The 23183-nt window shown below is 33.3% G+C and overlaps 1 protein-coding gene across 2 annotated transcripts; it reads left to right on the top strand.

Annotated features, from left to right (window-relative positions):
- Positions 1-11128: 11128 nt before the first annotated feature.
- Positions 11129-18195, top strand: LOC110609780 (chaperone protein dnaJ 16). 2 transcript variants are annotated; one of them, XM_021749579.2, is made up of 12 exons: positions 11130-11664; positions 13011-13134; positions 13353-13435; positions 13534-13645; positions 13726-13830; positions 15353-15400; positions 16659-16748; positions 16831-16939; positions 17041-17189; positions 17264-17317; positions 17410-17633; positions 17966-18195. In XM_021749579.2, exons 1-11 carry the CDS (start codon positions 11528-11530, stop codon positions 17626-17628), a joined length of 1230 nt encoding a protein of 409 aa, XP_021605271.1. In that variant the 5' UTR covers positions 11130-11527; the 3' UTR covers positions 17629-17633; positions 17966-18195. The 2 variants fall into 2 exon arrangements, with proteins under 2 accessions (XP_021605280.1, XP_021605271.1); XM_021749588.2 differs by lacking the exon at positions 15353-15400 and having other exon boundaries at positions 11129-11664.
- The last annotated feature ends 4988 nt before the right edge of the window (positions 18196-23183 follow it).

The following is a 23183-nucleotide window of genomic DNA, read 5'->3' on the forward strand; positions in this document are numbered from 1 at the left end:
AATTGAATTACATAATAAAATTTCTTTCATTTTGACTTCTCATTGCTTGACTCTTGTGAAATAGCCCAAGCAATATGAATGGCAGGGTTTAGATTTAAGATTAAAAAAAAAAAAAAAAAGACAAATTTAGATGGGCGGAACTGAACCATCTAAATTATAATAGCAACGGACAAAATTCAGAGGCCCATTCCGTTTCTAAGCATAAGGCCTTATTTTCAACGTTGAAGATGGCCCATCACTCAACTTTGGATGTCATTTGATTAAAAAGAAAACAACCAAAATGAAGTAAGTTTCTATAAAGAAAAATGGTGATATATCTGTGTCATTTGATGTCAATGACAGGAAAATAAGATCCCAGGTTTGGTGTTGGGTCGCCTTCCTACCTCAGTTCCAAGGTTAAATACGCTGTCAGATCAGAGCATTTGCAATTCTAATATCAATTCAACACTACACAACAAATTTTAAGACAATTTATGGAAGTTGTACCTCTTTTTGGATGAGACCTTTTTTTTTTTTTTTTTCTCCAAAATCTTTGTGAGGGACATTTGCAAACTCATCCTCATATGGGCTTGTCGGTATTCTTAGAGACACTAAACGTATTATTTTCATCACACTCTTTCATTCAAAGTACTGCTTTTATCAGCTTTGTGGACTGTGATTACTAAATAATCAGCATGATTAATTTTATAAAAAAATAATAATTCAAAAAATATTAATTTATTAATACATTTTTAAATAATAAATTATTTCGTTAAAAAATATTATTCTCTAATACAGTTTATTTTCCAAACAGAGCTTAATTTTATAATTTTTTTTTTATTATTTAATATATATCGCTTGTGGGGATTTCTCACTTCAAAAATTCCCAATGGTTTTCCTTGACAATGATTTGTGACCTTTTATGAAAGGTGATGACTACCTACAAACTTACCATATTGTTAAGCATAATATTATATTCTCCTTATCAAATAAAATTAAATATTTTTCAATATATGTTTAACTAGAAAAATAAATTATGAAATTTAATCCAAAATCATAAAATTAGATTATTGATTTTTTGTTTAATTTAATAAATTTAGCTTTATTTTTGTTTTATTTTTATATATATTGAAACTTTATATTAATTTTGAAAATAAAATTAGTTTAATATAATCATTGAATGCCTATGATTAAGGAATGAAGCATCCATAAATTGATTAAACCTTGAAAAATTAGTTTAATATAATTATGAAAGCAACATTTCATAATTAAGGTCATAATCTTATCTTTACAGGAAGACATTATTAATGCATCCAAATTCATGTCTGTCAAAGACAGCTGAAGACAGCAAACGCAAGGATCGTCTATGGCGCCCTCTTGTTTTTTTTTTTGGCTGATTGTTTTGTACAAATATAAATTATCATATGATAATCCTCCACTAAGAAATGCAATAAAAATCAACCTAATTATGTCCAACCTTGGTAGATCCGATTATACAGGTATTACAGGTCATTGTCATAAGCCACGCAACGCATGGATAGAATTTTTTTTTTTTTTTTGTCTAAATTCACTTGTGTCATTCAAAACTTAAATAAAGTCATAGCTTTTAAGTATTTAGGAGTGATTTTATATTTGTTTAGTGTATTTGATTTTATTTAAATTTATTAAGATATTTTATTGAAATTTTTTAAATTTTAAATATTGATTGTAATCTATTTATGGACATTTAAATTTCTTTTTTTTTTATATTCAGGTCGTATTCAGCTTTTTATTATTTTTTAATTTTATTATATTTTTTAATATAATGAATCAAATTCTTAACAAAAAATAATTTTTATATTTACCCTTTAAAAATCATAATGTAATTTTTATTTTAAAATCAAAACGGGATATTATTATTGATTTGGTGAAGGTTTCCTACATTGAAATTTGAAAGAGATGTTATCTTTAAAAAAGAATTATTATCATTACTGTGAACGTAACGTCTCTTTAGCTGAGACCAATATATGTTTCATTTTTATTTTTTTATTTATATTTTTCATTTATATCATAAAAAAGTGATATCACATTTTTTAAAAAATATATATTAGGTTTCTTGAAAAATAGATAGGTATGAGTTTTACATACAATATTTAGTGATATAAATGTATAAATGAATCTAGCTAATATAAATTTTGAAGAGTTTATATTTAATTATTTTTTTTAAAATTTAAATCGAATATTAATAAATTTAAATTTAGATCATTTAGAAAATAAGTTTACACGCGTATAACTTTTATTAAATTTAGTTTATAACAGTTTAATTTATTTGAGTTTTAAAATAATTTATTTTAATTAAATGTGTAGATATATAAATTAACTCATAAATTTATAAATATAAGTTTTTAAATCTTAATTATTCAAATATATATAAGTTTTATGAGCCTAATTAAACTATATAAAACTGAATTTAATAAAATTTAAATTTGGCTTATATAAGTATTGGTAGGATTTGAGTTTATTGCTCTTATTATATTAATTACTGCATGTTTAATAATACTGTTCACGAGTTTATTTACGAGTGTGTTTATAAATTTGAAAATGAATATAATACTACAAAGTTTAAATTAGACCATTTTATTAAATGAATTTAAAAATCAAACTCGAATTTGGCTTATTAAGAAATTGAATTGAATTTGATCAAATTTTTACTAAGCAAAACCTTGAGTAGCTCATAAATAATTTAGTTCATACATACCCCTAACAATGATCACAATAATGAATTATACCGATAAAAAAATAATTAATAATTATTTTTATACTTTTATTTTTTAAAAAATATTTTTTATATTTTTTAATATTTTTAAACACTTATAAATTTAGTTAAGAAAAAATATTTTTTTATAAAAAAATTAAATTATTTTTTAAAAAATAATATTTTTTAAAGAGAAGTTATTTTTTATATTTATTAAAATTTTTATATATAATTTTATTAATAAATTATATTTTTTAAACTAAAATTAAATAATAAAAAAGTTATATTATTAAAAAAATTTAAAAAAATATTTTTCATATAGAATATTTTTAAATTATTTTTCATAAACTAACAGAATCTTAAAAAAGTAAAAACAAGAAGGAAAGAAATAAAAAGTGATGATAAGTAAATATTTTTTCCATTTATAATTTTTGTAATTTTATTTGTTTTAAAATTAAAGGTTATCTTTATATTATAGTAATATATAATTAAAATATTATTATTTTATTTTATTTTTTAAAATTTAAAATATTATTTAATATTTAATAAAATAAAAATTTTAAATTATTTTTTAATATTTAATAAAATTTAATATATTTAAGGGAAATATAATTAAGAAAAATTAGAAAAAATCATTTTTTAAATATTTATAAAAGAAATAAAGTATATAAAAATTATTTGCAGAAAACATTAATAAGGAAAAATTATATTTTAGTCCCTAAAATTTAACGTAATTAACACTTATGTCTTTTTATTTTAGCTACCCAACACTTAAGTCTCTCACTTTTTTTTTTTCATCCAAATTCATAGCCCTTCCATTCAAAATAGCCATTTAGTCAAATAGTTAAAGGTGGGAGGTAAAAATTTTTTCTAAAAATAATCCGCTATATGTGAAATCTCTCTTCATTATTCTCTTTTCTATATTCTTCATTCTCTTTTATCTATTATTGATTGACTTTTTTTCTCCCTCTTTTCCTTTCTTCTCTATTATATTTTTTCTATTTTCTTCTGACATTTTTTTTCTTTTTTCTTTTTTTCATCTTTCTTCTCCCTTATATTTTTTCTATTTTCTATTCACATTGTTGATTTTCTTTTTTTTTTTCTTTTTTTCATATTTCTTCTCCCTAAAGCATTATTTGAGAGTTGCAAGATTTTTTTTGGAGGGTCAATAGAGAGATGAGAGAGTGAATTCTTACAGAAACAGAGAGAGATTTGTTATAAAAAGTATAGGAATTATGATGAGGAGACCGACAGTGATTTGGAGAAGAAGAATAATCTATAGTGAAGAAGTATAATCTACGATAAATAAGCATTTATAATGAAGAAGCATTAGATTAGGTTTGGATTTCATGATTTTGAAATAGTAAAACTTTTAGTGTAAGTCAATTTTATCAATTCACATGTTCCAAACGGCTATTTTGGATGAAAGGATTACGAATTTGAACGAAAGAGAAAATGAGAGATTTAAGTGTTGAGTCGCCAAAATAGAGAGATAAAAGTGTTAATTATATTAAATTTTATGGATTAAAAAGTAATTTTTCCTATTAATAATTAAGAGGGGATGCCAAGTTTGATACCCACCGACTGCGATTTGAATAAATTAGCTTTTCAGCATTGATTACGCTTCATCTTCCCACTCTTCCTCTACCTAAATTCAAAACTCCCTCTTTTCATAAAATTCTTGGCAGCGCCTCCTCTTATCTTGCTCTACGGTGCACATTGCGCACCCCATGTCCCCAACCGCATCTCCAACTTGCGGTCCTCATTAATTACACGCGCCACACTCGCGTTAATAACCTTTTTTTTTTTTTATCAGAGTAATAAGCTAGGTCAATTCTACGCTATTGATTTTTTTAATTCATAATTATACGCGATATTATATGTCTTTAAATATATGTATATATATGGTTTAGTCGAAACGAAAGTGAAATTTAGTTTTATATGAAATATATTTCATATCCTAAATTAATATTGTGAATTGAATACACCAGGTAAGTAATTTCAAAACCTAACCTTCTAAAAATTTTAATCTAAATTTTATCATTTTAACTTGTGGATTTAAATGTCAAAATAATTGTTATTAAACACCATTCCGTTCTATTTAATTTATTCTTATATAATATAATTATTATTAAATAATAAACAATTAAAACTTATGAAAACATCAATTAATGTCATATACCAAAATTTCATTTGTTTTTAAAAAATAAATTATATTTAGAAAATATTTTTTACGTAAAATATCTTTCTTAAACAATATTTTTTAAATATCCTTGTTAATTCGTAGAGATTAACGATTGATATATTTCCTTTTTATTTGAAATGTGAATTATGATGTTGTTATAATTTTTAAACTGTTATAAGCTTAAATGAAAGTTTATTTTTATAAAGTTAATTATTCAAAAATATTAAATAAATTCAATATATAAAACGAGGGCAATTAAAAAATTATAAGGGTAATATTTAAAAAACAAAACTTTGTTTGTATATAATAACTATCAGTAGCGATATTATTTATTTTTTAACATGAACATTTAATAACTCATGCAGCCAAAAAATAGAGTTATGCTATAATTGGTTAAACTTGCAAGAAAAATAATGTGAGGTGATAGGTATCCACGGTAACCACTTTGACACTTAAATCAGTACATTGGAAAATAGGGCAAATGTAATAAATTGTTTAAAGTTTGAGTAGTGCAAAAATTGCATACATTTGCCTATGTGATCATTCCCTTTTTTATATTGTAAGATGATGGAGATAAATACAATATTTTCTTATGATCTGGCAAAAATGTGGTCGGCTAACCTAATAAGGAATCCCGTTGGATTAACTAGTTGGGAATTCCGTGATTACAGGCGCAACAGGAGCATGCTGGATTGTGCCTGCTAATAGTAGCTTTATGCCGAGACTCGCTCTATTCAGGAGAAGGCGAGTTTTGATGATAAATCGGGTGTCGAGGTGTCCGAGCCTTTTTTTTTTTTGGGTGGGACCGCATTTTTCCTTTATGAGATTCTTGCCACGTGACTCTGTCTTGTGGTGACAGCTCATGACTCACTTTGGGTGATTGTTATGTAACATCAGAGGTTCCCCGCTAGTCTTCGATTCTTCATATTTGAAGGTGACAGTTATTCTCATGATATAGGGCACGTGGCTCATTGATATTTGTTTTTTTCCTAGCTCACTCTGCTCTGCCTGCCTGGATTTACAATAATACCTTTTCTATTTCTCGAGCCACATTTAAAGCTTGCCGTCAAAACCGTTTTATAAGAACCTTTCTTCTTTTCCAAATATCACTTTTGCTCTCAACTGTAATATTTGCTTTCAGAAAGACTTGATCGCTATTTCTTTCCCGAATACACTCCTTACTTTCATAGTAATTTATTTTTCATTTTAAAAATCAATAAGAATACTTCCTCTTCTTCTCTTTCCCCTGATGAGAGCTTCGCCTCAAACTCCTTTTCTGACGGCCCCATCCGTGCCTTAGCTCCAATCGTCCCACTAGGGGTGGCTCAAGAAGGCGAAGGCAGCCTAATTGGTGACACTTTGTTCATCTTATCAGAGCGAGATGTAGATCAATTTCACGATAATACCAAATTCCTCTGAAGACTTTTCATGTTTTTGCTCCTTCCTCGAACGTTCGTGTGAGCGACCTGATTTTTGCAGATGTTACTATTATGGTTTTCGAATAGCAACTGAAGGCGAATCTTCGGTTCTCCATGAATCCATTTTTTATTGATGTCCTCCAATTCAATAAGTTTTTGGTCAACCAGTTGTATCCCACAACTGGAGAATTTTTGTGGTCTTCCAATTTGTTTGTCTTAATAACAACATTGAATTGAGCGTAGCCCTCTTCTCCCAACTGTACTAGCTGGATACCGACAAAAATAAGGAGTTCTGGTTTTTTAACGAGCGAAAATGCCAATGATGTTTGATCGGATACCCTCTTTATTAAAGCGATGGAAAAATAAGTTTTTTGTCATTTGTCACCACACGTCTAGGGGTTTTGGGTGCCTCCAAACGAGCTAAAACTTATAGGTGGAGCTGAGGAAGGATAGGGTCCGACCGAGGAGGGATGAGGATGGGGCTTTAGTCTCTCTCTTGACAATAGCTAAATCCCCAAAGAAAATGGACATTACCAAAGCAGTGAGGGACACAGTTCTGTCTTAGCAGAGTCATCTCCAAGTGGGCTAAACTCGGGGTCCTCACACGTCCAACTTTTCCAGCCTTGGAGAGAGCACTTCCCTGGCTAGAGACTATGGTATCTTTCTTTCTGCCTTCTTTTAAATTTTAATCTGTCTTACTTACTTACTTTTCAATTTTCACAAATATGGTTGGGTCGTGAAGCAAATTTGATGAAGCGTAGCATGCTGCCCGCAAAAGCAAGGTTGTCGCTGGGGCAATCGGTCCCCTTACTAAACGTGCTCGCTGAATAGAAAAAGTGATCGTGCTTCCTCCTCCTCCTCTTCAACCTACAGTAGAAGATTCGGCCTACTTTTAGCCTGAGTCTTCTTCCATTAGCACCTTTGGGTCTGCCTCATTTCTGAGCCTCCTACTGTCATCCCTGCTCCCACTGAGCCCATTCCTACAAATATAGGGGTTAACTCCTCATGGTCTCCCAGCATCCAACGCCTGGCATTGGTCCTAACCCGGACACCTTCTCTCCTTGATGATCCTAACCTGACTTTCCTCTTGACTAAAAATGTCCTGAGGCCCGGGGACTGATGATCGAACTTTTTGACAATGTCACGCATTCTACCCCAGAGAGTGCCTTCTATGCCTATGTGGCTAAGGACCGTAACAAAGTCTTGAGACGAAATTTTGGTGCTTAGGAGACAGATAGGAGGATCTTGGTAGAGGAATGCTCGAGACTAAAGGCCCCGGTTGACGAGATGGAAGACACCATGAATGAGACTCTAGAGTCCGTGGACAAGTTGCAGACTGAGCTAAGAGAGGCCAATGATTCCAAACTGTCCTTGAGAATCGGCAAAGTCTACCGAAGATCAAGTGGCCCTACTGTATCGCCATGTCCTGGAACTTCAGGTTCAAGCTGAGGAGGCCCAAGTCACCTCTATTAGAGTTACTGAGCTTGAGGCAGAACTTCAAAAAACAGTGGCCCAGGGTGGAGAGATGTTCATACAAGGCCAAGGCTCCATTAAGAAGGAGCTCCTTAAGTACTTTCCTTCAGAGGACTTCTCCTGGATCGATAACATTTTCTCTGAGGAGTAAAACGAGGATGGGCGGGATGAAGACAGGCTAATTGAAGACAACTTTCCTGACCCAGCTTCTAGTACCTTAGCTAATGATGAACCTATAACAGAAGTTCAGGAGGAAGTGACTGATGATGTCCCTCTTGCCCTGTAATATATTTTTTATTTGAATGAAAAATATTTTATTTTGATAGTTTTGTATGATCAGTATCCAGCCATAAACCTTGTCTACTTAGGGCTTGAATAATTTCTTTTAAAAGATTGCTAAAGGGTTAATACCCGTCTACCATAGTGATGATAAATAACTTGAAAACTTTTGAACAACGGGTTAACACCCGGACATATGGTCTGGTGAGTGCCTGCTTTGGGCCTGAGATACCTTATAGGATTTCCTATAATCTTGAGGCTAGTACTCTTTCGTGAATACCCATATTGTGGCTTGGGCCTTAAATGCCTCGAAAATTTTTTATGGGGCTATCACCCGATAGTGGAGTTTGGCGAAACTTGCCTTGTAGCCTGACACGAATGCCCGATCTTTCAATCTAGCTTATACTCGCCCTATGGCCTTAGGCATTAAATGCCTTATAACTTTTTATAGGAGACTAACACCCAGTAGCTGAGCTTGGTGAAACTTGCCTCGTGGTTTGCCACAAATGCCTTGATTAATGGGGCCAACGCTCGATCTTTTGACCTACCTTATATTCGCCTTGTAGCATTTATTAGTGAAATCAATGCCCGATCTTTTGACCTGGTTTATACTCGCCTTGTGACCTTAATTAGTGGGACCAGTGCCCGGATTGTAGGTTGACAAAATCTGCCTTATGTCCTGGCCTGGCGAAACCTGCCTTGTGGCCTTTGTTTATTTCTATTTCTATGGTCCAATGTTTGAATGGCCTGGTGACTGCCTTATGGCCTTTGTTTATATTTTCACAATCCAATGTTCGGATTATGGCCTGACAATTGCCTTATGACCTTTATTTGTTTCTGTTTTCACAGTCCAATACCCGTATGGCCTAGCGACTGCCTTATGACCTTTGTTTATGTTTTCACAGTCCAACACCTGGATTATGGCCTAGCGACTTCCTTATGGCCTTTTAGCGGAACTAACAGCCGGAGAATCTAGTGGGTTCCCGCCTTGTGACCTGGCATGAGATGCCTTGCTATACGGGACCGATACTCGGATGGCCTTGTGGCCTTTTGTTGGGGCTAACACCTGGATGGTCTGGCGAATTCCCACCTCATGGCTTTGCTCTTGTCTCCATGCTTTCATCCAACATTTCTGATTTTTCTATAAAAAAACAAATTAAAAAATGCATCTTAGCATTTCCATAAATCATGAATTTTTTTTAAATGATAAAATAAAAGGCTTGGTCGTTCAACTTGACTAGTTTCAAAACCCGAAGTTTGACTCGGAAGCTGAATATCTGTGACCTTCTCCTTATTAGCACCCCTATTAACACTTAGTCCTCCTGCAATCACATGAATAATCCCCATAGGTTCACTATTAGGGGTGATTATGGGAGTTGTTACCTCTAGCTCAAGCCTCCTATATTTTATACTATTTTTGATGAACTTTCAGAGTGTGTCGTTTCTTATCAATCTCTTAATCTTGTATTTCAGCTGCTGGCATTCCTTCGTTGTATGTCCATGGTCTTCATGAAAAATGGCAGTGCTTGGCTTATCTTGCCTTTCAGCTTTCCCAGGGTTGAGTTTAATAGGCCATTTTATTTTCTTATTATTTTTTCTAACCAACACCAAAATATATGTCCATGAGTCATTCAGGAGAGTGTAATTCTTATACTTACCTCGATCACTCCTTCTTCGGGATACTGGTTAACTTTTGGATTTTCCCTTATCTTTTTGCTTCTCCATTTTCTGGTCTTGTTTTTTACTCGTCCATTTGTCATCTTCCTAGCACCTCTGAGCAACTCGTGTTGGCTTTAGTCAACATTCTTCGGAGCATCGTCCGATGATTCCCCTTCCTCGAACTTGTCTTTCTCTTTGGATCATGTTTAGAATGTCCCTGTCTGAGTCCTTGAAGTAAAGGCTTCCTTCCTTCCTTCGAGAGCCATAAGTGACGCCTTCTTTCGAGCTTTGCATTGATCGAAAGTAACTTGCAACCTTCTAATGTATGGGAGCATTTGCTCAATGCTCAGATTGTTGAGATTTGCTTCGTTGATCATAGGGGGTGTTTTGTCCATTGCCAAGAGTGGAAGAAATGATGGCGTCCTTATTGGCAGCAATCTTGGTAGCAGCTTGTGAACTACCAGCCATTTCGAGAGAGAGAAGAGAGAGATTTATTTCTAAGAGAAAAGGAACAAGAGACTGGATTTTAATCCAAATGAATATAAAGGATTCAATGGATTTTTGACAACAAAATCAAATGATCAGTCGAAAAGCAGAACTGTACTTTTAGAGTTTGAGTAGTGTAAGAATTGCGTATTTTTATCTACGTGATCGTTCCCCTTTTATATTGTAAAAGGACGGAGATAAATATAGTATCTTCTTATGATCCGGTAATGATGTGACCAACTAATATGATAAGGGATTCTGCCAAGTTAACTGGTAAAGAATTCTATGATTGTAAGCATAACGGGAGCACGCTGAATTGTGCCTGCTAACGGTAACTTTATATCGAGACTCACTCTATCTATGGAGGGTGAGTTTTGATAATAAATCAGATATTGAGGTGTTTGGCTCTTCATTTTCTTTGGTGGAACCGCATTTCTCCTTTATCAGATTCTTATCGCGTGATTCTGTTTTGTGGTAACAGTTCACCACTCACTTTAAATAATTGTTGTGTGATTGTTATGTAACCTCACTTTTAAAAAATATATATACATATATTATGGAGAAATTGGTAAAGGAAAATCAGACTTTCTACCATTCTATTTTGAGAGACGGTAAAAAAAAAAGTAAGAACATGTTAAAATGTTTTTTTTTTAATCTTATTTTCTACTTTTAGTCTACCTTAAATTATACTATTTGAATAAAAAAAAGAAAATAAAATATTTTTTGTTCTTTGTTTAGAAAAAAAAGAGTCACTTTATTTTATTTATAATATATTCTAATTGTAAAGAAAATAAAATATATATAAATAGGGAAAATTTATTAATAAATTGAATATAAAACTGATTTATTATTATTATTGTGACCACAATGTTTTTTTTCCCCATATTTTAGGTTTTCTATTTTAGAAGGAGTTTCACAAAATAGCAGTGTCATGGCAACTCCTCTCGAATTCGCACAACCTCCGCGTGCAGAATACGCACGTTGGTGTTCTCTATCGCAAGGGATATCCGTTTTTTGAAAATTTTGAGGAAAGATTACAAAATAAAAATTTAACACCTAATTCCCCTCCATTTTCTCGTTCATTTCTGTCGCTCTCTCAAACCTCCAGCTCTGGAGGGGCCATGGAGTTATTCTCTCTATAGGTTTCCCTGCTCTTCTAATTTTCTTTCCCAAATCAACAATTTTCTGGGAAACATTGTGGGAATCTGAGAGGAGTTTTGACATTTCTTCTTTTCGTGCAACTTAAGGTGTTTGTACAGAATTTTAGGTTTTATGAAAAATTATTGAATTGAAATTTTAGCGTTTGATTTGGAAATGCCGGCTCCCCGGTCGACACCGGATAAGCAAGATGAGGCAAAGCAGCTCCGGCGGGACCCATACGAGGTTCTTGGCGTCTCCAGGAGCTCCACCGACCAGGAAATCAAGAGCGCTTACCGCAAAATGGCTCTCAAGTATGTCAAAAAAATTTTCTCTCTTATTGTTTTGGTGAATTTTATTTTTATTGGCTTGCTGTACATGTGTATTTGGCATTTCCTTTTTCTGATTTTTTTTTTGAATTTTTTTATTGAACTGTTGAATGCCTTTTATTTGAAAGGATCGGTGTTGGAAGTGATGGGATATTTGTTTGTATTATAGAAGTTGGATATTTTTTGGAGATGAAAAGCTATTTTCAATTTTTTGGGACGAAGAAGAGGTTGAATTTGACGAATTTGGTAACTTTGTAGTACTCTCAAATGACTTGGTGAGATATTTAAAAATTTGAGATCCTTTTCACTCGCCAGAATTGAAGCTATGGGTTAGATGACGCCTACTGATCTGGGATTTAATAGTTTGCGCTAAATGTGGAAGCTACGATATAAAGTCTGCTAAATGTCAAGCATTAGAATTTAGAAGGGAATGAAGAATCTGGACCTGCACGGTTTGTGGAAGACTAGTTTGAGAGTATTGGACACGTTACTGATGTGGTGTATTTTGGAGAACTTTGGCAATAATAAGAATGGGCATATCTGCCAAATAATTTCGTGACATTGTTAAACTCAAGAGTATGAGTGTTGTGAAAGCTACGGAAAACTATAAGAGACTGCAAATAGGAGAGTGGTAATTCAATTGGTCACTTGGTTTCAAATGAAGCTTGATTGATCTAAAATGCAAGCAAGTAATTTAGCTGAATATGGTATGCTTGCAAGCCTAGATACAGCATGCAAATAGAAAAGTTGATTTTTTTACATTATGAAATATGTAAAAAGAGGCGGAAATCAAAATTTAGTGTTTCTTTGAGATAAGGTTAGGTGATGAATATTGTTGCAGGAGCTCGTGACATGATGTGGCTAAATGCAAAGCAAAACGTATGCAACTTATACTGAATCACAAGGAAGGGAAAGGCAAAACGGGTTGCAGCAAATGATATAACAATACACTATTTATTGGCTTAGAAGGCCGCATTCTCAGTTAGTAGTTAGTAGTTAGTAGTTAGTAGTTAGTAGATGGTCACATGGGGCTTTAACTCATTCTATAATCCTTGATCAATATCTTTTTAATAACTCCCTTATCACATACCCAATGTGGCAATGTTATGAGTGTTAATATGACTATATTTCAGTAACACTCAATGTATTAGATAGGTCTATTGGTTCAAATGACATGATTAGTGGAACCTTTATTGTTTTCAGACAATGTAATGGATCTTGAGTCATGTATTTTAAATCTTTATTTGTTTTGTTTCCTTTCTCCTCTTAAGGTTCTTCTTTTGTTAAACTGGGTATGGGTGTCTTTAAATTCTAATAATGTACTATTTCAGATACCATCCCGACAAGAATGCAAATGATCCTGAAGCAGCTGATATGTTTAAAGAGGTTACATTTTCCTATAATATTTTGTCCGATCCAGACAAGCGACGCCAGTATGACTCAGCTGGTTTTGAGGTGAGGTATCAGTGAAGTTGACTAACCCTTAAAATTCTGATGATAAGTTCATTTGTGGTCTTTCTTTGATTGCGTGGTTTATAATCCAGGTCACAGACATAGTGACATAGTAATAGCTGATAGCAATTTTTAATGTGTGGTAGAATTCGAATCATAAATTTCCATATGTGTTTTATGTGATAGTTTAGTGTTAAACACAATCTTATTGCTGTTATCAGGCTGTTGAATCAGAAGGTCAAGAATTGGAGTTAGATCTTTCAAGCTTGGGCACTGTGAATACTATGTTTGCAGCCCTTTTTAGGTAGATTAATATGAATTCATCAATTGGATCCCCCTCTTGTCCCCAACCAATTTTTTTATTTATATTTATTTCTGAGGTTCACTGTTTTTTCAATATAGTAAACTTGGCGTGCCAATTAAGACCACTGTATCAGCAACTGTCTTGGAGGAGGCACTAAATGGGGCAGTTTCTATATGTCCACTTACACTGGGGCAACCTATTTCAAAAAAGGTTAGGTATTTCAATTCTGAAACAGTTATCAATTTTAGTAATGTGTAAGGGCTCATTGGAAGTTTTATGTTTTTAAGCAGGTTGAAAGGCAGTGTGCTCACTTCTATTCTGTCACAATAACAGAAGAGGAAGCAAGGGCAGGCATTGTCTGTCAAGTGCATTCCTCTGACAAAAGCAAGTTCAAGGTTTGCATGAATTTAAACATTTTATCAGAACCGCCTTCACAATGCGTGCTGGATATGCACAAAATTGATGTCTTTCCTACATGTCTCATATTCGTTAAAGATATTCGTTTAGAGTAAGGGATTTTATAGATCTTCAAAGGGAAGGGGGTCCATATGCTTAGCTGTTGGATAAACTGCTTATTCTAGTAACCTTGGTAGTTCTTGAGCATAATTTTGGTCTCGCTTTGAGAGCATGTTCAAAGTCCACTATTGAATATTGATTGGAATATTAGGGTAAGTTAAGTGTAAGTTTATGATTCTAAGACGTATGGAGAAAGTGCTGATTAGAAATGTCATTTTGAGGATATGCCTTCTGAGATTTGTGCACAAAGTGGTAGAGTACGGTTGCTTTTATCATGGAGCTCTATGAGGAAGGTTATTTTATTGGAAAGCCACCATGAAAAATATTATATGGCTAAAAGCTTTGGTTTATGATTTTGAGTTCTGAAAATACATCTATGGAGCAGAAATTTTTTTTTTTGGCCACTTTGAAGTAGGGAGTGCAGGCTGTGCAGCCTTGCTAAAATTAAGGGATGTGCTTTTTTATTCTGGGTTTTTGGTTAATTGGAACCTTATGTTGGATTGTGGTATCTTGATAAGGGGGAATTAGATGTTTAAGACTTAAGGTAAAGCATATTGTTGGATGTGTAATAGGAGTGAGCTGAGTTGATCTGGTTTTAGTGAATCCATGTTATGATGTTTTGTCAATAACACTGAATTTTATGTAAAAGTCCATTATTTTGTTGTCCTCTGAGTGGCACATTTGTAATATGGCATTCCATATGAGAATCAGTACAGCCAAAAGCAGGTACAATAAATTGATGTGGCTGACCCACATTGCTGTGGTCAAGGCTAGATTTTCTGGTTGATTATCAGGAGTTTTGGGTTTATGTATTTGGGCATTGTGATCCACCTCTCATGATAAATTAAATGGCATATGGTCTTTTAATAAAAATAGGAAGTAACTGAGGTGACAACCTCAATTACTCTACTTTGTAGAAGGGGAAAAGAAGTGGAAGGTATAAAACTTCCTTATGCAATGCTGAAAGGATATTTTTTGAAACATTTGTCTCAAATTCATGCCTTCATGGACATATATGTTGTTTTTCTTTTGGAAATTATCAGTGATTTTCTTTTTCAAGAGCATATCCTATTAGTATTATTAGTTCGTTCATTATATACTTGGATTATGTCAATAATGAGCTCTGCATTGACCCAGTTCATATACCTAGATTCTGTTATCTCGATTATCACACTGAAAACTGCCAAGGGGGGGGGGGGTCGTCCATTTAGTCTGTCTCCAATACAATTTTGATTCTTCTGAACGCTGGTACATTAATTGGCTACACCTTCTTAAGTACCCCCATCAATTGATTTTATACTTGCTGAGTTCTTTACTGATTCTTTAATGAATATACATATATATTTTTCTCCATCTGTGTGCAATGGCCATTAGTCTTACTCATTGATTTTCTCTCCACAGTTGTTGTATTTTGATCAGGAAGGAAATGGACTGGGCCTTGCTCTGCAGGTAGAAAACACTCCCTTGTTGGTTTTAGATGTTGCTTTTTGAAGCCAAATCCACAGTTCAAGTATTTTACTTATTCCGGTACTAGATGGATCTTAGAGAATGTCAGGGGTTGCTTAGTGTGTAGCCTCAACCATGAAATTGGAGATATTTGCAGATTATAATGTGACTATTAGAAGTGTCTTCTGGATGCATAGACATCTGCTCAGCCCTAAAGAAATTTTGGGTTTTCTTCTTTTAGAAGTGTCAGTCCTATAGATCCCCTAGTTAAGATGCATAATTCTTTATCAAAAGGGGCATTGGTGGGAAACTTTTGCCTACATTTGGTCTTGTTGCATAGCTTATCATATGGTTAGGCTTCTTAACATGGAGACATATTTTATTCTTTGTCTCCTTCTGTTTGTCTACGTATTGAGCAGGAATTTCCTTTTCCAGTATATATTTTACTCCTCTTTAGCAAAAAAATGTGGGGCGAAGTGGTTTTTGATGCACAAATTGAAAGTGTTAATTTATCAATCATCAAATAAAACTCAAGTTCTTCACTTGTTATCCTCTAGCAAAAAATTGAATAGCATTTCTTTTTCTTGGTTTCCTAGTTAGAATTGCTTGTTGCTTTTTTAAAGCAAAATTTTCCAATTCAATATGGTAAACTGGAAAAGTTCTTTCATGTTTTTGAATTAGTGTCACAAGTAGAGCATGTATTATCAAAAGCTGAGTTGAATGATTACAGCACCAAGCACGTGCTCACTTGGTTATAAAATTCGACTCAACTTGGTTGATCTTTGTTTTTTTGAGCTCGAACTTGGTTTGATGAAATACTAAGCTCTAGCTTAATAAGATGACTATAGCTACAAGTTCAGAATCTCAAATTCAAGATCTTATAAGCTTAATTGATCTTGAACTAAATATTGGTTTTAAGTTTTCTTTTTACTTGTTTTTTAAAATTATATAGCAAAATATAGGGTACAAGTATGATTTTGGATAAGGTCGATTAGGCTTGCAAGCCACTTCTGGCTAGTACTTGAACTTGACTTGCTAAGCGACTCAAGCTTAACTCATTTTCATCGAGTCAATTTTAAGCAATTTCAAGCTGCCTGCAAGTAGCATCGTTTACACCCTACTATGGCCCAAAAGTCCACTTCTGATTGGCAGTTGTAGCTTAAAGGTTCATATATATGGATGTCTCAATGGTCATTATCATTTGGAATTTGGGGCATAATGTGCTTCTGTTAACCTCTTCCTTCATAATTTTTGGATGTAGGAGGACAGTGCCAAAACTGGAAAGGTTACATCTGCTGGAATGTATTTCCTATGTTTTCCTGTTTATCGGTTGGATCAGACAGTCAACGCGGTAAGCTGGTGATGTTGTAAATCATCTTTTCATGTTAAGATTTTAAATTGCTTATTCTTCTCCATTTCAATTTGGAAATCAGATTGCAGTTGCAAAGGATGCTGATGCTGCCTTCTTTAAGAAATTGGATGGGTTTCAGCCATGTGAAATAACTGAACTGAAGGCTGGGACCCATGTTTTCGCTGTCTATGGTCAGTTTTAAGATTTTATTGCTCTTTTCAGTTTTCTACGGTTCTTGATTATGCATTTGGATGAAATTGCTTTGGTCTTCATATTCTGTCATTTTTTCCAGGTGATAATTTTTTTAGGAGCGCAAATTACTCAATAGAAGCTCTCTGTGCTGCACCTTTTGTGGAAGAAAAAGAAAAGCTTAGAGGTGTTGAAGCTCAACTCCTTACAAAAAGGGTAGAGATATCAAAGTTTGAAACTGAATACAGAGAGGTCTGCACTTACTTGAGCAGTGTATATCCATGTAAAATCGCTTTTATTTTTACTAACGTTCACATGGAAGACAGGTGTTGGCACAATTTACAGACATGACCAGTAGATATACAAAAGAAATGCAAGAGGTGAGTTTGACCATAAAATTGTGTTTCTTTGTTCTGTAGGAGGATGGAGTGAACTGATCGTCTCTGATTTACAAACTTTGTATTTTTTGCAGATTGATGAGCTTCTTAAACAATGGAATGAAATTCATGCCTCATACACTATTGCTCCCCCAATGAAGCGGAGTATAAGTAAGGGCAGGAGTAAGGGGCCCTCCAGGGAGACCAAAGAAGAGGGACCATTGGGAGATAAGAAAGCTTCAATGAGAGACAGAACTAAGAAAAAGAAATGGTTCAATATCCACTTAAAAGTTGACAAGAGAAAGTCTTGTTAAATAAGGTAAAATCTAAGATATATGCTTTTGTGATCGTATCTTCTGCACATGCATTTAGAAGTGGTTTTATTTACTGTTTTGGGTTTCATATAGACAGATATGAGAAGTCGAACCATATCTTCATATGTGTCTCTGCACTGTTTAAAATTTTCTGATGGTTTTCGTGTTCTGCAAGCAAAGCTATTAATTAACCATGTTTCAATTGATGATAAAGTGAAAATCATTGTTGCCGTGGAGATGCTCCATTCTCCAGCTTGTTGAAGTATGACTTCATTGCTATTGTAAAATTCCTTATTTTTTCAATGTATCAGTAGTTCTTTTGTTTCTTTATGCGCAGATTGTAAGGAAGCATATCTGTAAATTGCATTACTCATTCATGAAGATCCTTTCATCAGCTAGTGGGGAAAGTAAGGATTCTATACTTTTAGCATATTGACAACTTTTGTATCGTTGTAGCGTTGGACAATGATCTGTTTGATAGTTAGGGCATTTCACTGATTCCTTCACGTTTGAAAATTTGTAGCATTGTTTTCTTTTATCCAACAGGATTGTGTGATTTACCAGCAATTTTTCACAAGAATGAATTAAAATTTTGACGAGGGTAAAGAAATATTAACGTATCAAATTATTTAGGTATTTGAGTTAGGATACGATCCTTGCGATAGGTCGACCTTCACGTTTTGATGATAGTAGGTGGTGGAATTGGTGCTAGCGCCCTTTTCTTTTCCTTTGAATTGCATATTATTGCATTGCAATAACACTAGCGGTACAAACAAGACTTGGCTTATTGTTTGTCCTCCTAAGCTTCAGGCTCTACTTCTGAAGCTAGCTCAATATATAATGCTCTTTAGCTGTTTAAAAAAAGAAAAGAAAAACACAACGAGGCATTTTGATCGGCCATTACCAGTTACGTGGCAATTTGCCTTCGAGACAAAGCTTGGGTGTGCAATCAAATATCAAAATCAGGCTCATTATTAAAACTATGCCCACAGAGATTCCCACCACTTAACTGGAAAAGCCCACTGAGGTTTGTATGAAAAAGGTTGCCTTTGCACGGTAGCACTAGGAGAAAGCTGCCCCATTAACTCTCGTCGAGCATTTTAAAATAATCAGCTGAAAGAACCCTAGGATTTCACCAAGGGTAGACTTCCCCTGCTGGTTTTTATAGAGACTCTTCCTTCTATAACTTCCCTTCTAGAGTTCTATAACTCCGACTTCTCTTTCTAGCTTCCCAAAAGGATGTGAAAGATATAAGCCCGCAAGAATTTTGCCCCCACAAAGTACAATGGTTTGTAAATAATCTCCAGCTTCGTTTGCTATATTAGCCCAGGTCTTATTTCAACCCGTTTATTTTGATTTGATGATTCAATATCGGGAAATCGTGGGTTGAGAAAGATTGGCTTCAGCCTAAGAAGCGTTGGATTCGAGGCCGTCTCTGTAGTGAGAATGAGGGCCTCCCACTGTGGAGATGAGGCTGGTGTCGCGTTGGCAAGAATATTAAGAATCAGAGTATTAGACAATGTCCGCGGAGTCACCGGAGTTCGATTTCGATAGCAGTTCCTGCGCAAGTGATAACTTAAGATGCATCATCGAGGGGGGCCAACTGGAAGTCCAACAATTGAGGATAACAAGCCTATTATCTAGAATTCCATATTCATATCCCTAAGCCCAATTTAGAAAAGCTACAGGCCTAAGTTCAGCTCAACATCGCCATTGAGGCTTTGTCGAATGAAGTAGAGGAGACGAAGATGGAACTGTCGCAGTCTTCGACGGCACAATTGTGGAAGAACAGGCGGAGATCTTGTCCCATTATCTCGAAGAAATATGGGCATGTTATGTTATAATGGTTGGGGAAGAGTTGGGATTGTGAAATGGGAGGCATGAGGAAAAGTGGAGAACAAATTTAAAGAGGGATTTGGGTGAAAGAGAAGCTTTAAAGGGAAAGTAATAATACATATTTGAACTTTTATTCAATTCATGTGGGTTTCTCTGGATTGGTAAAGCTGTGGTGAGAGTAAAAAATTATAAACTTATAATATAAATCCAGCTACAACTATGACTGAATCTTAAATTTAAATTTTATCATATTTGATAAATTGTCAAGATTTTTAAAGGTTTACATGACAATTAATGGTTTTCAATGTATTAATACTCAACTCGTGAGGTTTTAAATTTAAATCTACTTAAAACTAATGATATTAAAAGAATAATTGAATAATTACCAATAATAATAGAGATAAATGCTGTGAGAACAAGAATTTTTACTTTTTAAAAAAATATTTCATTAAGATTTAGGCTAAGCCCAATAGAAGAAAAAAAAATCTGATTTGCAATGAAAAAAAAATTTCAAACATTTAATAATAAGAAAGTCTAAATCCAAAATATAACCAGAAGATTTTAGAGTTTTAAATACCGCCGTATAAAATATCGTCGGCCACCGGAATATCGAGAAGCCATTAACATCTTTGCATAGCAAAATAACCAACTCTTTTTCATAGGCTCAATCGTAAAGTAACCGCAAACTTAGGCTCAATAGTAAAGTAACCACAAGCAAGTTTGTAGGCTTTTTTTAGTTTATAAGCTGATAAAATATTATACATAAGAATGTTAATGAACTTAATAAGTTAATTTCATCAGTTTATAAATTAAGACAAATGACAAATTTCCTTAATCTGCTGTATTGTTTTTAAACTATAATCAGGAGAATCATTCATATCATTAGGGAACAGATGTATCTAAATATGCAATTGTAGCTTGTTAACAAGTTAATTAAGCAATTTGAGATTTTTTGCTTTTTTTTTAACAACTGACCATTGACTTGGTGCTTTACGCAACGTATAATCTTCTCAATTTTCTCATCTAACCATAATTAACTTTTGAAAAAAAAAAAAAGGAGAAATGAAAAAGTAGACGCATTTTTTCACTTAAATAAAACGTGAAACATTCTCTGTTAAAGTTTTTACCCATGGAAAAATATGTAAAAGGTTTTGCTTGAGTTGCCTAACAAATTGATCTTCTTAAAAATATAATTAAATATTTTTATAATTTTCCCATGAATTTTATATATAAGGATAGAATTTGAAGTGTAGACACTCATGTCTTCATTTGCTAAACCAGTAATTTACCTTTAATCACTATGTTAAATTATATGTATTTTATTAAATACAAGAGCAGAGTTCAAAACTACATAATACTGAATCACTTAAGCAAATCAATTCCACTGAAAATTAAAATTTGATTTAGTCTATTTTAATTATCAAAATTTTAAAAAATTAATCAAAATAAATTCAAATAAACCAGATAATATTCCACCAATAAAGATTAAATGATTGAAAATTTTAAAATTTAGATAGATTTAAAACGACTTTCAAACGATTCAAATATAAGATGATTTAATTGATTTAATGACACCAATTTCATTGATTTAATAATTGATCTGGACTTGAAAATTTTATAAAATTTAACTTTTAAAATATAATAGACTAATAATTTAATAATATTTTTTAAAGAGAAAAAAAAAACCTTGAACTCGTGTATGTAATTTGAATTAATTAATTAATATTGTGCTTGAATTCATGAATTTAAATCTATGAATTGGATTTAGACAAAATATTTTGTTTGAAAAGTTTAAACAAATATGAATTTGGGTTGCAGTGAAATTCAAGATAAAAATAAAGGCTTAAAAATGAGAATTTCAAATACTAATAGTAACTAATGACCGCTGGATTTCTTCACCCCGGTTTGGGGTCAGGCCCATGATACCAGCCCATTATGTAGAGGCCCTCAAGCCTCACACATGCACCAAATCCGATCCGCTCAGCCTTGAGACCGAACTCTCGTTAGTCTCTTCAACCAGGCCGGCCCAGCATTGTCGGCCCACCGAACAGATACTCTCTGGGTTCAGTCTTGATTCTACCTTTCGGCCCAGCTCAGGATCAGGAGGGAGGCCTACCCATCCGTCACAGGGGACCACCCGCATGCGCGCCCGGGAAGAATCAGGGGGCCATTACGCATGGGACAGAGATTTGATTCCCTCGTACGTCCGTATCAACGTAGCAAGGACAGGTGGTCCAATGATATACGTTCTGTTAACACGTCACTAGCAGACAAAAAGAGACATATAAAAGGAGAAATACTCTCCTCTAGGTCGAAGTTTTTCCAGTTTTACAGAACCCATTATAAAACCCTATTTTTCTGGATCTCAGATCATCAGTAACTATATGTTTTTTTTCTGAACTATATATTATTTGAAATTCACATTGAATCTAAAAAGAAAAGTTAAATATTATATTAAATTTTAAATTATAAATTATTTTTATTAGTCAAACATGGTTTCTAATTTCAAATTTTAGTATTTAACATTTATTATTTTAAATTGAATTCGACCATATTATAACATGAAGGGAATAATATAAATTAGCCAACTTTTGGTGGGGAGGTGATGGAAAGAGCATTAAAATGCATGATTAGCCCACAACGATCTTGTTTATTTAAATTTTATAGAGGTATGGAGTTTAAAGATTTTGAAAATTTTAATATTGCATACTTATCTAAGCAATGTTGGTGCATACTTTAAAATCCATCTAGCTTATGAGTTTTAACTTCTTAAAAGTACATACTTTCCTCGCTTTTTTATATGAAATGCATGAGTCAAAAAGCGATGGTTTTGGATTTGGCAAGGGATATTGGCCGGTAGGAATATTGCAAACTTAGTTAAGCAATGTTGGCGCCTACTTTAAAATCCATCCAGTTTATGGGCTTAACTTCTTAAATGTATATACTTTCCTCGCTTTTCTATATATAATGCATGAGTTAAGAAGCAATGATCTTGGATTTGACAAGGGATATTGGCCGGTAGGAATGTGTTTAAGGAAGGCGTCCGAATAAATATTGGAAATGGTTTTAACTCTTATTTATTTGGCAAGATCCATGAATTCCAGGTGTGCCTAATCTTCGTCTAGTTAAGCCACCTCATTGCTCTCTTCATATTAATTTAGTGGTAGATTTAGTAGATCAAAGTGATCTGAACTGAAATTATCAGCTGGTGCATCACATTTTTTCTTTGTATCATGCTAGGACTATTCTCTCTATTCTATAGGCTTTATAGGCACTTTAGGCTTTATAGGCACTTTAGATTCCTTGATTTGGCACTTTGAGTAGAGTGGATAATATATTGTTAACTCATGCTATAGGTATCTTACCCAACATTCCTTTACCCAAATTTCTATCTTGCTTCCTTCCTCTTCGACTATCCTTTCAAAGTCGATTTAGTAAAAGACGTGAACTCTTCAGATTCAGCCTAAATTTAAAGTTTTTATATAGCGTTTACTTCATAATGTAGTCCATGTAATGCATAATTTAGTTTTACGTGGCATTCAAGTTTCTCCTATATATTTCTTTTGTCTTACACATTTTGAAATGCTGGAATATGGTTTTTTCTTTGTTCCCATGTTAGAGCTACTTAGTTTTTGAGTCCGTATACCTATAAACATGTGCTTGTCAGTTTTTTGAGTTTTTCTGTCTAGTGAGGTACCCTATGAGATTAATTTAAGACA

This window comes from Manihot esculenta, chromosome 1, assembly GCF_001659605.2.
Source record: "Manihot esculenta cultivar AM560-2 chromosome 1, M.esculenta_v8, whole genome shotgun sequence".
Classification (NCBI taxonomy): Eukaryota; Viridiplantae; Streptophyta; class Magnoliopsida; order Malpighiales; family Euphorbiaceae; genus Manihot; species Manihot esculenta.

Bases quoted from the DNA above. Each gene is read 5' to 3' on its own strand.
- LOC110609780 (XM_021749579.2), top strand. From the start codon at position 11,528: ATGCCGGCTCCCCGGTCGACACCGGATAAGCAAGATGAGGCAAAGCAG. The intron at 11,665-13,010 runs GTATGTCAAAAA...GTACTATTTCAG, and splicing joins TACCGCAAAATGGCTCTCAA to ATACCATCCCGACAAGAATG. The intron at 13,831-15,352 runs GTTTGCATGAAT...TTCTCTCCACAG, and splicing joins CTGACAAAAGCAAGTTCAAG to TTGTTGTATTTTGATCAGGA.